This window comes from Martes martes, assembly GCF_963455335.1.
Source record: "Martes martes genome assembly, chromosome: 4".
NCBI lineage: Eukaryota > Metazoa > Chordata > Mammalia > Carnivora > Mustelidae > Martes > Martes martes.
Genome location: NC_137891.1, coordinates 130,494,523 through 130,511,557, shown reverse-complemented (window position 1 = coordinate 130,511,557; position 17,035 = coordinate 130,494,523). Strand labels below are relative to the sequence as shown.

At 34.9% G+C, this 17,035-nt stretch overlaps 1 protein-coding gene across 2 annotated transcripts in view; it reads left to right on the top strand.

Moving 5' to 3' along the window:
- Positions 1-17,035, top strand: part of LOC308341472 (serine/threonine-protein kinase TNNI3K) — a 312,271-nt gene that overhangs the window by 17,492 nt on the left and 277,744 nt on the right. For both annotated transcript variants that reach the window (XM_080801434.1, XM_080801433.1), the window contains exon 4: positions 1,171-1,268. In XM_080801434.1, coding sequence (XP_080657560.1) covers positions 1,171-1,268 — 98 coding nt within the window. The remainder of the gene's footprint in view (positions 1-1,170; positions 1,269-17,035) is intronic.

The window sequence follows — 17,035 nt, the reverse complement described above, 5'->3', positions numbered from 1 at the left end:
TGGCAGATGTTCCAATGGATTTAGCTCTGAATTTAAGTTTCATTTTGTTTCTATCCTGAATCAAGTCACTTAATTTGCTTGAAAACTAAAAAAAAAAAGATAATTTAGTATTGGGCATGCCAGTCAGGGATTAGGTTAAATTCAGAAGCACTTAAAGCATTCCCTAAAATACAATCATGCAATCGCTTTACAATCTGCAGTAAAATATGTGTAAGGTAAGATAAATGCCAAAGATAAAATCTCAAAGTGAAGATTGATCAAAGTGAAGATTTAGAGTTTAATTGGACTTGTATTTTGTTGGTTTTGTTTATTAATGTATCCCAAGCACTGGCATATAGTAAATACTTAATAAATTTATTAATGAATGATTAACATTTACTTTGTTAATACAAACTAGTATTCACTAAACTCAGGTTTTAAATAAAAAACACTAATGCGGAAATATCAACTCTAATCATATTCCTTAAGCACCTCACAGAACTAAACAGACTCTACTCAACAGATCTTCCTCCCAAATTTAAACATGCATTCCCAACCTCGGTTCCTTCTTCCAGATTTCTCTGATCTAAAGAAACTCTACTGCTAATGATGTTCTGAGGAATCCTGTGCAACTAGATTTTTATCTAAGATTTTTCACTGTTTATTAAAATGAATTTTCATGTTTTTATGTTTCAAAACCAACCAATAATGAGAGTACTACAGAAAAAGTGTAACACAATGATTTAAATAAACACCACTGATACAAGGTTCTATACATGTAATAGAAGTGTTCACTACTAAGGATGGATGTCAATTAATAGAAAACTTTACAAATGGCCTGCAGAATAGCAGTCTGATATTTTTTTTAAAGATTTCATTTATTTATTTATTTAAGAGAGAGAGAGCAAGAGGCCCAGCATATTGGTCCAGGGGGGAGGGAAATAAACAGACTCTGTGCTAAGCATAGAGCCCAAGGCATGGCGATCCCAGGATCTTGAGATTATGACCTGAGCCAAAACCAAAAGTTAGACACTCACCACTCAACTGCCTGAGCCACCTGAGCCACCCAGGTGCCACAAGTCTGACATATTCATACCTCAGTGTGAATTTATCATTAAGTCAAAGAGAGATTTGAAAGTCACTTGGTCTACTCCCACAACAATTTAACCTTTTTTCACTATTCTCTTTAAGGCAACAAGTCACATATCAGAACCCTTATGTTAAAAGGGCTCCGCCCATCTCGACTAACAAGAAATGGATTTACAGCCTTGCACTTGGCAGTTTACAAGGTACAGTATTTTTGTTCCCATAATACTGTATTACAACTTAAGATGATGTGTATCTTCAGACTGCTGCTGCCCTTCCTCCCCTTCACCCTCCTCCTCTTTTTCTTCTCCTCCTCCTCCTCCTTCTTCCTCCTATTCTTTTTCCTCTTCTCCTTCTTGTTCTTCTCCTCTTCCTTCTCCTCCTCCTCCTCCTCCTTCTTCTCCTTCTTTCTTCTTTCTTCTCCTCCTCCCTCCTCCTCCCCCTCCCTCCCTCCTTTCCTCCTCCTCTTCCTTCTTCCCCTCCTCCTCCTCTTCCTTCTTCCCCTCCTTCTCCTCCTCCCTCCTTCTCCTTCTTCTTCTTCTTCTTCTTCTTCTTCTTCTCCTTCTTCTTCTTCTTCTTCTTCTTCTTCTTCTTCTTCTTCTTCTTCTTCTTCTTCTTCTTCTTCTTCTTCTTCCTGTGTGTGTGTGTGGGGGGGGTAGTCGGCAAATTGGTAATCATGAAAAACATTCAGAGTGACTAAAGCATTACATTACTAGGGGAAGCTCTTTCTCTATATTGACCTGGTATCGTCTATATTCCAGGCACATACTCTGTAATACTTTCCATGTTTAACTGTCCAATTTAAGTCTCACAAGAAACTATAAGTGAATACTATTATTGTCTCTGAGATTACATGGTTAGTTAATGGGTTAGCCTGGATTTAGGACCTGGCCTTCTGGTCCCTTTGCCAGAGCTTCTCACCAAGAGAAGAAGCTGCCTCTGTGCAGTAGAGGATGATGTTGTCTTTGAGAATGAAAAAAGCACATTGAAGCTACATTTATTTTTCTGAACATTTACCTTAATTAAAAATATCTCTAGAGGCACCTGGGTGGCTCACTTGGTTAAGCATCTAACTCTTGATTTTGGCTCAGGTCATGATCTCAGGATCTTGAGATCAAGCCCTGCATGGGCCTCTGCACTGGGTGAGGAGTCTGCTTAAGATTCTCTCTCTCCCTCTCCCTCTGCCCTCCCTCCACCACTCCTCACATGGTCACTCATGCAACACTCTCTCTCTCTCAAATAAATATATAAAATCTTTAAAAAAAATACCTCTAGAGTTCCCTTTAGTTTCCTTCTTTTAATTTTCCTACTTTTTCTTCAGTTTATTTCCTTGCATCAGTCCCTGTTTCCCAACTAATCTCGGTACTTGATCAGAAGGTAAATATAAAACTGGCTTGGAAAAACTGGGATATTCAGTATTGGGATATATCCTGGAAATTGTCAAAAATATAAATGTATAGAATATATAAAATAAATATAAATTGTTTCTTCCCTAATCATAATACTTTAATATATAATTTTACTTACTCTACACTTATGAGTTAAGTATTATACTAGGTTTTATATACATTATTTCTTTAACTATTAATATAACTTAGTGATATGCATAATAGGGTTTTTTTTATAGAAAAGGAAACTGAAGGTTAAAGTTACATATCTAGTAAAGGTCAGAATAGTGATTGGAATCAAGTGCAGTTGGCTTATACTCTCAGACTCTCATTATATTGCATATTTTTTCTTTCTTAATTTTATATGAATCTGTGACAGGATTTTATTTTTATTTCAGTTTCTGTATGTGCAGGAGTTGGGAGGGGGGCAGCTGTTGCTCGTATCAGAATCATTTCTCACTAGGTTCCCTCCCCAAACCTTTAGAGTTTATCATGGTGAAGGGAAAGAAACCATATTTTCCCATGATTCAGATTCACATATTCCTGTGATTCATAGTGCAGATGCTCTAATATTCATCCTTTTTTGAGCCCAGCCAATGCCTAGTCATTTTTTTCCTGTGAGAAAGCATCAGTTATGTACTAACTTGTTTTTAATACCTCCTAATCATCCTGTGAAACTTGAATTGAGGCTGAGTTCAGGATATGGCAAGCAGAATCTGATCTTGCTTTTCTGCTGTCTAGCAGGAGATGAAAGTAGAAGAGCTCCAAAGAATAAGAAGCAACTTAAGGCAGTATGCGAAACCATGAATTCCGAATCTGACTGGGGGGTTCCTTTCTATATGTTTGTTTTCCTAATAATATAACACAACCATAGAAATGCATTTTGAGTGATTTAGTGCTACAATCTTTACAGAATTTCTTCTACTTCTGTTTATCAAAACTAAATTTCCATATTTAGAATTGCCTTTGCTCTATTTCTTCTGTTTTCATATATTTTATGGAAGGATATATGGACTAGCTATTTTTTAGCAAGTGTAAACAATTTAGAGTCTTAGGACATAGGTAGGCAAAAATTTTGAAAAGGCTATAATAGAGTGCATGATTATTCTACTTATTCCTTAACAAAGGCAAAACCAAATTAAATTTACAATTTCCTTTAAAACACAGAAGGAATATAAAGTAACCATTCATACTACCACTGCATTAAATCTAGTTCTAATTATCCATTCCCTAACCTGCCTAAGAAAAAGAAAATCCACTTACATCATCACAATACAATGATCAAAATCAGAAAATTTAATATTGATGCAATAATATGATCTATAGTCCAGATTCAAATTTGGTTAGTTATCTTATTAGTGTCATTTATAAAAAGCTGTTTATATTTTTCTTGTTTAGAATTGATTCCAGAATCATTTATTTTTAGTTTTCTTGTCTCAGAATCTCTTTTATCCGAAAGAAATTTCCTTGCCTTTATTTCCTTCCCTTTCCTATCTTTTTTTTTTTTTATATTTTATTTATTTATTTGACACAGAGAGAGGGATCACAAGTAGGCAGGGCAGCACACAGAGAGCGAGCGAGGGGGAAGCAGGCTCCCTGCCGAGCAGGGATCCCGATGTGGGGCTCGATCCCAGGACCCTGGGATCATGACCTGAGCTGAAGGCAGAGGCTTAACCCACTGAGCCACCCAGGCACCCCCCCTTTCCTATCTTGATTTAATATTTTGGTTCACACAGAACAGTTAGTTACTTATGTATATTTATTTGGATTTTTATAAATATTTCAAGTGAACTTTATTTTTTCTTACCACTCACAAAATGAATAATCTGATTTTCACATCTTTTTATTCTTCACATCAGCAGCTCATTTAATCATACACCTTGGCATGCTGGGTCCAACTCAAAGCTGGGTAATTTTTACCAGTAGGGCAACTCTGCTTTCACTAATAATAATGGAACAGGTGTTTTGTTTTTTAATTCCATGTGGCTGGTTAGCATTCATCTTACTTGTTTTGTTTTTGATTTGTTTTTGTTTAGTTTTTTTTTTTTTTAATAGGGGCTGATTTATTGAGGTATAATTTATATACAATAAAATTCACAATTTTAAGTAGGCAATTTGATGACTTTTAAAAATGTATATAGTCATGTACTGTCATCACAGTCATGATATAGGACTTTTTATCATATAAAAAATTTCCTTCATACCCTCTCTGTAGTCAATTTCTTCCTTTATCCCCCTGACCTCTGGAAAACATACATGTTTTCAATCAGTATAATTTTTCCCTTTCTAGAATTTACCTAAATGCAGTTCATTCAGTATGTTTTCTTTTTTTTTTTTTTTTAAAGATTTTATTCATTTATTTGACAGAGATCACAAGTAGACAGAGAGGCAGGCAGAGAGAGAGGAAGGGAAGCAGGCTCCCCACTGAGCAGAGAGCCAGATGCGGGGCCCGATCCCAGGACCCTGGGATCATGACCTGAGCCGAAGGCAGAGGCCTCAACCCACTGAGCCACCCAGGCGCCCCTGTTTTCTTTTATATATAGTTTCTGTCACTTAGCATAATACTGTTGTTGTATGTTCAGTAATTCATTTATTTTATGGTGGATCTATATTCCTTTCTATGTATATAGTACCATTTGTTCAACAATTTACTTGTTATGAACAGATGACTTGTTTCCATATTTTGACTGTTATGAAGCTCCTGTTAATATTCATATGCAGATCTTTTTTGAACGTTTGTTTTTATTTCTCTTGGGCAATGTGTAGGAATGTAATTGGTGGATCACATCATAAGTGCATGTTTATTTTATAAGAAATGCCAGGCCCTTTACCAGTTGGTTATATCATCTTCCATTTCCATTAGCAATGTGTTTGTTTCTAATGATTATGTTATATAGTCTTGCCAACACTTGTCAATATTTTTTATTTTAGCCTTTCTATTGGATATATATTAATATTTTGATTAATTTGCATTTCCGTAGTGACTAATGAAGTTGAATAGATTTTTATGTGCTTATTTATCACCTTTTTTTTTTTCGCTGTAGTGTCTTTTCAAATCTTTGTCCCATTTTTAAATTTGGTTTATTGTTTTCCTGAATTATAAGAAAAGATGTGTTTTATGTATTTGGATATGGGTCCTTTGTTGGATATACATTTTGCAAAATTTTCCCATCTGTGGCTTGCCTTTTCATTTTCTTAGCAAAACTTACACGCCTTATTTCTTAACTGATTAGTGATTATATTATAGATCTTCAATAAACACATGCACTGTCTATTTCACTTTAAACATAACCATCCATAGTATGATTCCACTTTATCTTCATTCTTATACATTATATCTATATATACATTATCTTGTTGTCTTATACATTATATCTATATATGTCTTATACATTATATCTATATATGTTATATCTATATATGTTATCTTATACATTATATTTATACATTATACATTATATCTATATACATTATACATTATATCTGTTATACATTATATCTTATACATTATATCTATATATGTTATACATTATATCTATATATATAATACATATACATTGTCTTATACATTATATCTATATATGTTATAAATTCCAATATATTGTTAGAATTTTTGTGACAAATACTTCATATCCTTTAGAGAAAATATATTTAATTTTTAGCACATTGGTTATAATAAACCTATGTATGATTTTCTCTGTACAGTGCTTTTTAGAGCCCATTGAGCTTCATAAATCTGTAAGTTTATGCTTTCATCAATTTCAGAAATTTTGATCATTATTTTTTCAAATATGCATGTTAGAATGTTTGGTAATCTTCCACACTCTGTTTGTTTTCTTCTATATTCTTTCTCTCTGTTTTTAAATTTTGATTATTTCTAATTACTTGAATTCAAATTCAAAAATGATTCCTCTGCCATCTCCCATCTGATGATAATCTACTAAGAGTTATTCATTTCAGATACCATATTTTTCAGGTCTAGGATTTCCCTTGATGTTAAAATATAATTTCAATTTCTTTTCTATGTTTATCCATCTGTTCCTTTGCTTTTCCATATTTTCCTTTAAATTCTTGAATCTATCATTAATGACTGTTTTAAATCCCTAATCTGTTGTCTCTAATATCTGGATTACCCCATTGTTTATTTCTATTGAATGTTTTTTCTCTTGACTGTATATTACATTTTCCAGTTTTTTCACATATTTTTAAATTTTTTATTGGATGTTAGACATTATGTGTTATTTGTTACAATAAATCATCATGTCATCTTCCTTTAAAGATGTTGAGTTTTGTTTTGTTTTGTTTTGTTTTTGGAAGGCAGTTACATTTCACCTAGTCAATCTTGATTTGATTTTTTGTGAGGTTGGGTCTATTTGAGTTTCAAACTTAGCCTAAAAGCATACCTCCTACTCTAGGATGTAGTCCTTACTCCTGAATATGGTTCTTACTCCAAAGGTATGGATTTTTGATATCTAACCTGATTGCCCAAGTCACTTAGTAAAGTCTCCATTATGGTTTCTGGCACTCCAAAATTTCCTATTGCTCCATGATCTCTTCCATAATTACCATATACTTTCCAGCCATAAATCAGTGATCTTATCTACTAAAGAGTCTCTCTGTTTCTGCATAGTTCAACTCAAAAATCCATAGTGAATCTCAGTGCAGATGTCTATAGTCCTCTCTTTGTGTAGCTGCTTCTTCTGCTACAGTTACCTTTTAACAAATTGCAGTCATTTTATAATCCCAGAAATTTAATCTCGATTGTTAACTCATTATGATTACCCTTTCACTTTCTCTTCTGTGACAGAGAAATATCTCAGGCAGAAAGTGAGAGCACTCATGGAATATTGTGGAGGCTTACCTTATGTCTTTCCCTTCTTCCAAAGATCACAGTCTTTTGTTCATGTTCTTCAGTGACTTAGAACAGTTGTGTCATACATTTTGTTCCATCTTATGTATTTTACTTGTCAGTAGGGGAAATCTGTACATGTTATTTAGTCATGCCCCCATCTATTTTTAGATTACTTCCAAAATGATCTGCATAAGGCACAAATCTGTAATGTCAATGTTCTGTTTAAAAATTACTGTTGTTATCCATTACCTGCATAATAAAATTCAAGCTCCTAAATAAGATATTCAAAATCCCTTAATTCACAATTTTGCTGGAATCACTTTTCAGACTTTCTTACGGTCACTGCTCTTTCAACTCTAATGGTTTTCAAATTTAATATGCATACGAATGATATGGTAACTACATGTTTAAAATGGATATTTCCCTCCACATCTCACTTCAATCAAATTTTGTACATACAGAATATGCTGGGAACCTAAAATTTTAACAAACAACCTGGGCAATTTTGATGTAAGCAGTTTTTTGATGTAAACTAAATGATAAGGATCATTGTTCAAGTCTTGCAACTCAAATTGTGGTAAGAAGACCAGCAGCTCCTGCCTCAAATGAGAGATTTTTAGAAATGCAGAACCTCATTCCCTATCCCATCTCTAACCTACAAGAATGAGTTTTTGTTTTTTGTTCTTAATCCCAGCTGACAGTTTTACATACTAAAGTTTGTAAAGCACTGTTCTAGATTACTTCATTCTTTAGGAAAAGCATTTTTCATACTCCAGTGTTTTTATTCTTATTATTTCTTCTGCTTAAATATATTTTGATTTCTTTATTTCTTAAGAGATTATTACATATTTGAAACCAAGATAAATTGAGCTCCCTCAAGGCTTCTTGAACTTCCAAGCAGATTTTATTATACTCTCTTTGGAGTTTCAATTACAAATTCACATTGTTTTATATTACAGCACTTACAGTTATTTATTTGGGTATTTCATATGTTGTTTTGTGAACTTGTAGCATTGGGAGTAAGTCTTTTTCTTTAATTACTCAGTGTATAAGGACCTATAAAAGATCCTTGATAAATAGTCTTGAGAAATTAATGAGTATCCAAGCATTAGCACAAATAATACTTGATATCGATTGATATAATATACCTTAATAAAGACTGTAAGCTTAGGAGCTAGGCTATTTATTTCCATATCTCAGTTCTGAGACTTACTAGCTATGCATCTTTAAACAAGTTACTCTCTTCTTCAGTCTCTGAAATGGAGGAAATAGAAGAGCATATTTTATTGAGTGGTTTATAGTTTTAAAAAGGACAAACCAGGGGTGCCTGAGTGGCTCAGTGGGTTAAAGCCTCTGCCTTCGGATCAGGTCATGATCCCAGGGTCCTGGGATCAAGCCCCGCATCCGGCTCTCTGCTCAGCAGGGAGCCTGCTCCCCTTCCTTCCTCTCTCTGCCTGCCTCTCTGCCTACTTGTGATCTCTGTCAAATAAGCAAATAAAATCTTTAAAAAAAAAAAAAAAGGACAAACCATACACAGTACTTAGTGAAATACCTAGCATGTAGCATGTACTTGGTTAAAAGTTAATTATTATTGTTGAACTTTCATTTCAAACAAATATTTATTGAAGACCTAATGTTCAGCCATTTAAAAAAAAGATTTTATTTACTTATTTACTGATTGATTTGAGAGAGAGAGAGAGAGAGCACACACATGCCAGCCCATGAACATGGGGGCACAAGGGGAAGGAGAGGGAGAGACGGAATCCCAAGCAGACTCCATGCTGAGCACATAGCCCAATACAGGGCTTATCTTACAACCTGAGATCATGACCTGAGCCAAAACCGAGTCAGAAGCTTAACTGACTGAACACTCAGGTGCCCCTAATGTTCAGCCATTTTATACCGAAAACAAACAAAAATGATCACATTTTCTGGATTATAACATTCTAAAGAGATGAGAATATGTAATCCTAAAAACATCAAAGTAGTGAAGTCTACACTTAGATCAATGGATTCCAAGTTTTTTTATTATATGCTACATAAAATTATCTCCCCAAATGCATATATTTGTTCAAAAATCGTAATCATGAAAAAAATTATCAACAAATAGGTCTAAGCAAAAATATACTCTCTGGCAGACAGTGTTAAAATGTGTTGGTGTAAATCCATATTTCATATCTCCTTTTTGATAATACCAAAATATTTTTACAAACTTATTTTCAAATATGATTAGCTATTCATTAATTTTACCTGGAAATTTGGCTTACAAAAAGCTCAAATTACTAGAAAGAAAATTGCCAGCATGCCAGCTCTGCTATTTTCCTTCCCTTCTTCTTATATTAATGATATACATTTCTTCTGTGATTTTTTCCACAAGAATCTTTTAAAAATAATCTGCCAATTTTTTAGAGATAAATTCAGTTAAAATTAGATATTAAAATCTATAAAGCCACTAAGTTTAACACACATGAGCAATAATGCATCTGTAGGTACTAAATGCTAAAGAAAAAAGTGAGAAGTAACTCTCAACTTCTCTCCATTTGGAATTATAAGTATTTATTTATCATACTTTGGGTATTATATGTGACACATAACTTACTGATACATTAACTGAGACCACCAGTACAAATTTTCATGTGCAATATTAGTAAAATTTAATTCTTTTTTATAAATAAAGAAAAATAGAATTTCTGATATTTTCTTTTTGTATTATTGAACACCAGGAAATGGAAGAAGGGTCAACAGAGGTGATGAGAAAAAAAATTCAAAAACAAATTTAGAGGTCTTACCTTGAGTACAGATACTCAGTCTAAGAGTGTTCTCTTTTTTCTTTCCTATTTTCCAAATTTCAAACAAAGTCAAGTATTCCTGTCACACCAACCTTTAATAAGTGATATCTTTTGCAGAGGTAAATTCAGAATTGTTTCAACAAGAGGAATGTAGGTGTGAACTTTCATGAGCAGTTATTTTTATACTGATTAATGGATCCTTTCATTGGAGATGTCTGTGATGCATGAGGCAGCTCTAGTCCATTAAACTTTAATGCCTGGAACTAAATATGTTTCATACTGAAGCTCTGTATACTCCCTTGACTTAAAAGAAACCTTAATACTCTTTGAAGACTACAAAACTGCCTTTTTACCTTTTTCCTTACTTGCACAAATAGGCTATAATAATTACTGGGCTGGGTAACTTGCATTGTAAAGATACTTAAGTAAGCATGTTATTAAAATATATACTTACATTTGCCTGTTTCCACCCCGAGAAACCCAATCATCTTTCCAAACCAAGGTCTGGTCTTCCTTACAGCTTGATGTGACATTTTGGGGACTATTAGACTATTTGAGCTAGATAGAGTATTATAGAAAATAATTTAGCCCAGCTATGACATCTTGCAGGTGAAGGTAATGAGGTATTTCATGATTAAAGATATTTGGAGATAAAATGGACTAAGATATAAGATGAATGTTCTCATAGGTCAATCTTGGGGAGGACATTAATATTAATATATGAATTTATACTTGTAAGAATCTTGAGTTTGCAAACATTATACATACATTATACAATTTGATCCTGTTACAACCCTATAAATGGATACAGCAGGTATTAGATTCCCTTTTTACAGGTGAATAACACATGGTCAGGGCTTACACATGAAAGGCAAAAAATTGAGAGTAGAATATTAGGGGTGAAGGGTGACATGTTGTATTGAGAAAAGCATATGACTTAAAATCAGAAAGTCTAAGTTCAAATCCCAGTTTAGCTTTTATTTAAATGTACATTAAAAAACATATTTTATGATATGTTATGCCAGTTGAGTTCTCGAAAAGCAGGCTCTGAAAGGGATTTTGGAGTACAGGAGATTTATTTGAAAGTGACACCTATGAAAGGCAAGGAAGGCAGTAGAATAGTCTGGGGAAGCTGTCAGACCACGGTGCAGACTTACTAAAATCTTTACCAGCCCAATAGGAACTCCAGAGCAAAAATTGTCTATTAGAGGAGTAATGCTTGAGCGGCAATGGCTGGTTCTTTTACCAATGATGGTTCTTTTACCATCAGCTTTCCCAGTCAAGGACTGGGGACCACCTTGGAAAGATCTCACCTCTACTGCTGCAGTGGATCCTTGAAAGAGCTAGCTAAGGGATGCTGCCAGCTAACCACATTCCCAGCACACTCTTCTTGAAGGGAAATCTGAATAGCATATCTCTACATCTGCCAAACAATGGGAAATTCTCATTATTTTATACCAAATGAAAAAGGGAAATTATTTATCTCTATATGTAATATAGCTCAATTGTGTAGATAATAATTAATAACAAAAATTATGTTAAGCATTATGCAAAATGCATTACATTATTTGATTTAATCCTCACAACAACTCTGAGATTAGTCTCCATTATAGAAAAAAAAAAAAAAAAACATGGCTTAAGAAGTTGGGGAACACGTCTCAAATGTAGGAAGTGGCCATTATATGCAAACACAAGTTTACTTTGCTGTGCTAGTCTGTGCTCTATCTAGTTTCATGAAGGTCCATACCTGAGAAAAAGAATGGAAGGAAACGTGCATAAATGATAATAGTGATTATATGGTGGTACTACAGGTTATAAATTGTTATTTATTCTTTTACTCTATTTTCTACATTTTCTGCCATGACATGTTCTAGTTGTCTGTTGAAGCATAACAAATCACCCCAAACTTAGTCCTCTAATACAACAGTTATTTTATTATTCTTATGGATTCTCAGTTCAAGAATTCTGATAAGACACAGAAGGGATGGCTTAATTCTGCTCAACTGTATGTAGGGCCTCAGCTGAGAAGACATAAATGACTGGGGTACTTCATCAACCAGGGAACTGGAATCCCCTGAAGGCTTCACATATCTGGTGCTTGGGCTGGAATGACTGTAAGTCTGGCTGTAGCTGGTCATTTGATTGGAAAGTTTGTAAATGATATGCAGCTTTTCTGTGTAACCTGGGATTCCTTATAGCCTGGATGCCTCAAGGAAGTCAGACTTCTTACATGGTAGCTAATAGCTTCAAGAATAAGTTTTCCAGAAAATAGAAGGAATATATGTTGCTTTTTATGACCTAGCCTTAGAGGAAACATAGTTTACTTCTACCACATTCTTTTGGTCAGAACCCATCTATTTGAGAAGATTATAAATGAATTAGTGCCATGTTTTAAAACCTCCAGAGGACATATTTCCATAATCAGAAGAATGTAAATTTTAGACATTAAAAATTCCTAGTTTATTTTTTACTCTAAAATAAATTTAGCAAAACAAACAAACAACAACAACAACAAACAACTGAGTGAGTGTGTGTGTGTGTGTGTGTGTGTATTTAACTTATGAGATTTGGTGGTAGAGAATCTAAGCTCTCTGACACTAATGGGTCTCATCTTGGCTTTATCTGTAGTAACAATCACAGAGCTAACAACAGGCAGGATATTAGATGCTGTGTTACAGTTTTATGCATAGTAGAAAATTGGACTTGCTAACATTATAAAAAGTTTTTACCCATTTACATAAATCTTTAATGGTCTATTGTATCACAAATCCACTTTTTCAAGGATTTGCTGGACAGATTTGTCCAAGCCTTACTCAACCAACACATGGATTTTCTTTTGTTTAAAAATAAACAGCATACAGGAACTCCTGGGTGGCACAGTTGGTTAAACACTGGACTCTTGGACTCTTGGTTGGACACTTGGTTTTGGCTCAGATCATGCTCTCAAGGTCATGAAAGCAAGCCCCACCTCTGGTTCTGCACTGAGCACAGAGTCTGCTTAAGACTCTCTCCCTCTCCCTCTGCCCTTTGCTCCACAACTCTCTCTATCATAAATATATAAATCTTTAAAACTGTTCAACAAAAAGATCTAAAAATTTTAAATATCTATACCCCTAACATGGGAGCAGCCAACTGTATAAACCAATTAATAGCAAGATCAAAGAAACACATCGACAATAATACAATAATAATAGGTGATTTTAACACCCCCTCACTGAAATGGACAGCTCATCCAAGCAAAAGATCAAAAAGGAAATAAAGGCCTTAAATGACACAGTGGACCACATGGACATCACAGATATATTCAGAACATTCCATCCCAAAGCAACAGAATGCACATTCTTCTCTAGTGCACATGGAACTTTCTCCAGAATAGATCACATCCTGGGTCACAAATCAGGTCTCAACCAGTACCAAAAGATTGGGATCATTCTCTGCATATTTTCAGACCACAATGCTCTGAAGCTAGAACTCAATCACAAGAGGAAAGTTGGGAAGAAGTCAAATACATGGAGGTTAAAGAGCATCCTACTAAAGAATGAATGGGTCAACCAGGAAATTAAAAAAGAATTGAAAAAATTCATGGAAACAAATGAAATGAAAACACATCTGTTCAAAATCTGTGGGACACAGCAAAGGCAGTCCTGAGAGGAAAGTATATAGCCATACAAGCCTTTCTCAAGACACAAGAAAGTTCTCAAGTACACAACCTAACCCTACACCTAAAGGAACTAGAAAAAGAACAGCAAAGAAAGCCTAACCCTACTAGGAGAAGAGAAATAATAAAGACCAGAGCCAGAAATCAATGAAATAGAAACCAAGAAAAGAGTAGAACAAATCAATGAAATTAGGAGCTGGTTCTTTGAAAGAATTAATAAGATTGATAAACCCCTAGCCAGACTTACCAAAAAGAAAAAAGGAAGGACCCAAGTAAATAAAATCATGAACAAAAGAGGAGAGATCACAACCAACACCAAAGAAATACAGTTATAAGAATATATTATGAGCAACTATACACCAGCAAATTTGACAATCTGAAAGGAATGGATGCATTTGTAGAGACATATAAACTACCAAAACTGAACCAGGAAGAAACAGAAAACATGAACCAATCCATAACCAGTATGGAGATTGAAGCAGTCATCAAAAATCTGCCAAAAACAAACAAACAAACAAACTCACGGCAAGATGGCTTCCCAGGGAAATTCTACCAGACATTTAAAGAAGAATTAATACCTATTTTGAAACTGCTCCAAAAAATAGAAATGGAAGGAAAACTGCCAAACTCATTTTATGAGGCCAATATTACCTTGATCTCAAAATCAGACAAAGACCCCATCAAAAAAGAGAATTACAGACCAATATCCTTGATGAACACAGATGCGAAAATTCTCACCAAAATACTAGCCAATAGGATCCAATAGTACATTAAAAGGATTATTCACCATGACCAAGTGGGATTTATTCCTGGGCTGCAAGGTTGATTCAACACCCACAAATCAATCAATGTGATACAATACATTAATAAAAGAAAGAACAAGAACCATATGATACTCTCAATAGATGCCGAAAAAGCATTTGACAAAGTACAGCATCCCTTCCTGATCAAAACTCTTCAAAGTGTAGGGATAGAGGGTACATTTGTCAATATCATCAAAGCCATCTATGAAAATCCCACAGTGAATATCATTCTCAATGGGGAAAAACTGAGAGATTTTCCACTAAGATCAGGAACATCTCAGGGATGTCCATTATCATCACTGCTATTCAACATAGTACTAGAAGTCCTAGCCTCAGCAATCAGACAACAAAAAGAAATTAAAGGCATCCAAATCGGCAAAGAAGAAGTCAAACTAGCACTCTTTGCAGATGATATGATGCTATATGTGGAAAACCCAAAAGACTCCACTCCAAATCTGCTAGAACTTGTACAGGAATTCAGTAAAGGGTCAGGATATAAAATCAATGTACAGAAATCAGTTGCATTTCTTTACACCAACAAGACAGAAGAAAGAGAAATTAAGGAGTCAATCCCATTTACAATTGCACCCGAAACCATAAGATACCTAGGAATAAACCTAACCAAAGAGACAAAGAATCTATACTCAGAAAACTATAAAGTACTCATGAAAGAATTGGAGGAAGACACAAAGAAATGGAAAAATGTTCCATGCTCATGGATTGGAAGAATAAGTATTGTGAAAATGTCTATGCTACCCAAAGCAATCTACACATTTAATGCAATCCCTATTAAAATACCATCCATTTTTTCAAAGAAATGGAACAAATAATCCTAAAATTTGTATGGAACCAGAAAAGACCCCGAGTAGCCAGAGGAATGTTGAAAAAGAAAACCAAAGTTGGTGGCATCACAATTCCAGATTTCAAGCTCTAGTACAAGGCTGTCATCATCAAGATGATATGGTACTGGCACAAAAACAGACACATAGATCAAGGAACATAATAGAGAGCCCAGAAATAGACTCTCATCTCTATGTTCCAATAATCTTCGACAAAGCAAGAAAGAATGTCCAATGGAAAAAAGACAGTCTCTTCAACAAATGGTGTTGGGAAAATTGGACAGCTCATGCAGAAAAATGCAACTGGACCATTTCCTTACACCACACACGAAAATAGACACAAAACAGATGAAGGACCTCAATGTGAGACAGGAATCCGTCAAAATCCTTGAGGAGAACACAGGCAGCAACCTCTTCAACTTCAGCTGCAGCAACTTCTTCCTAGAAACATCACCAAAGGCAAGGGAAGCAAGGGCAAAAACGAACTATTGGGACTTCAAGATCAAAAGCTTTTGCACAGCATAGGAAACAGTCAACAAAACCGAAAGACAACTGACAGAATGGGAGAAGATATTTGCAAACGACATATCAGATAGAGGACTAGCATCCAAAATCTGTAAATAACTTATCAAACTCACCACCCAAAGCACAAGTAATCCAGTCAAGAAATGGGTAGAGGACATGAATAGATAATTCTGCAAAGAAGACATCCAGATGGCCAACAGACACATGAAAAAATGCTCCACATCACTCAGCATCAAGGAAATACAAATCAAAACCACAATGAGATACCACCTCACACCAGTCAGAATGGCTAAAATTAGCAAGTCAGGAAATGACAGATGCTGGCGAGGTTGTGGAGAAAGGGGAACCCTCCTACGCTGTTGGTGGGAATGCAAGGTGGTGCAGCCAATCTGGAAAACAGCATGGAGGTTCCTCAAAAAGTTGAAAATAGAGCTACGCTACAACCCAGCAATTGCACTACTGGGTATTTACCCTAAAGATACAAATGTAGTGATCCGATGGGGCACGTGCACCCGAATGTTTATAGCAGCAATGTCCACAATAGCCAAACTATGGAAAGAACCTAGATTCCATCAACAGATGAATGGATAAAGAAGAAGTGGTATATATATACACATACATATATATACACACACACACACACACACACACACACACACACACACACACAATGGAATAGTATGCAGCCATTAAAAGAAATGAAATCTTGCCATTTGCAATGACGCATATGCAACTAGAGGGTATTATGCTGAGTGAAATAAGTCAATCAGAGAATGACAAATATCATATGATCTCCCTGATATGAGAAATTTGAGAGGCAGAGTGGGGGGCTTGGGGGGTAGGGAAGGAAAAAAATGAAACAAGATGGGATTGGAAGGGAGACAAACCGTAAGAGACTCAATCTCACAAAACAAACTGAGGGTTGCTGCGGGGTTACGGAGAAGGTCGTTGCGTTATGGACATTGGGGAGAGTATGTGCTATGGTGAGTGCTGTGAAGTGTGTAAGCCTGACAATTCATAGACCTGTACCCCTGGGGCAAATAATACATTATATTTTAATTAAAATATTTAATTTGTAAAAGAGAAAATCTCTTCTGAAAAATAAAACATTTTACT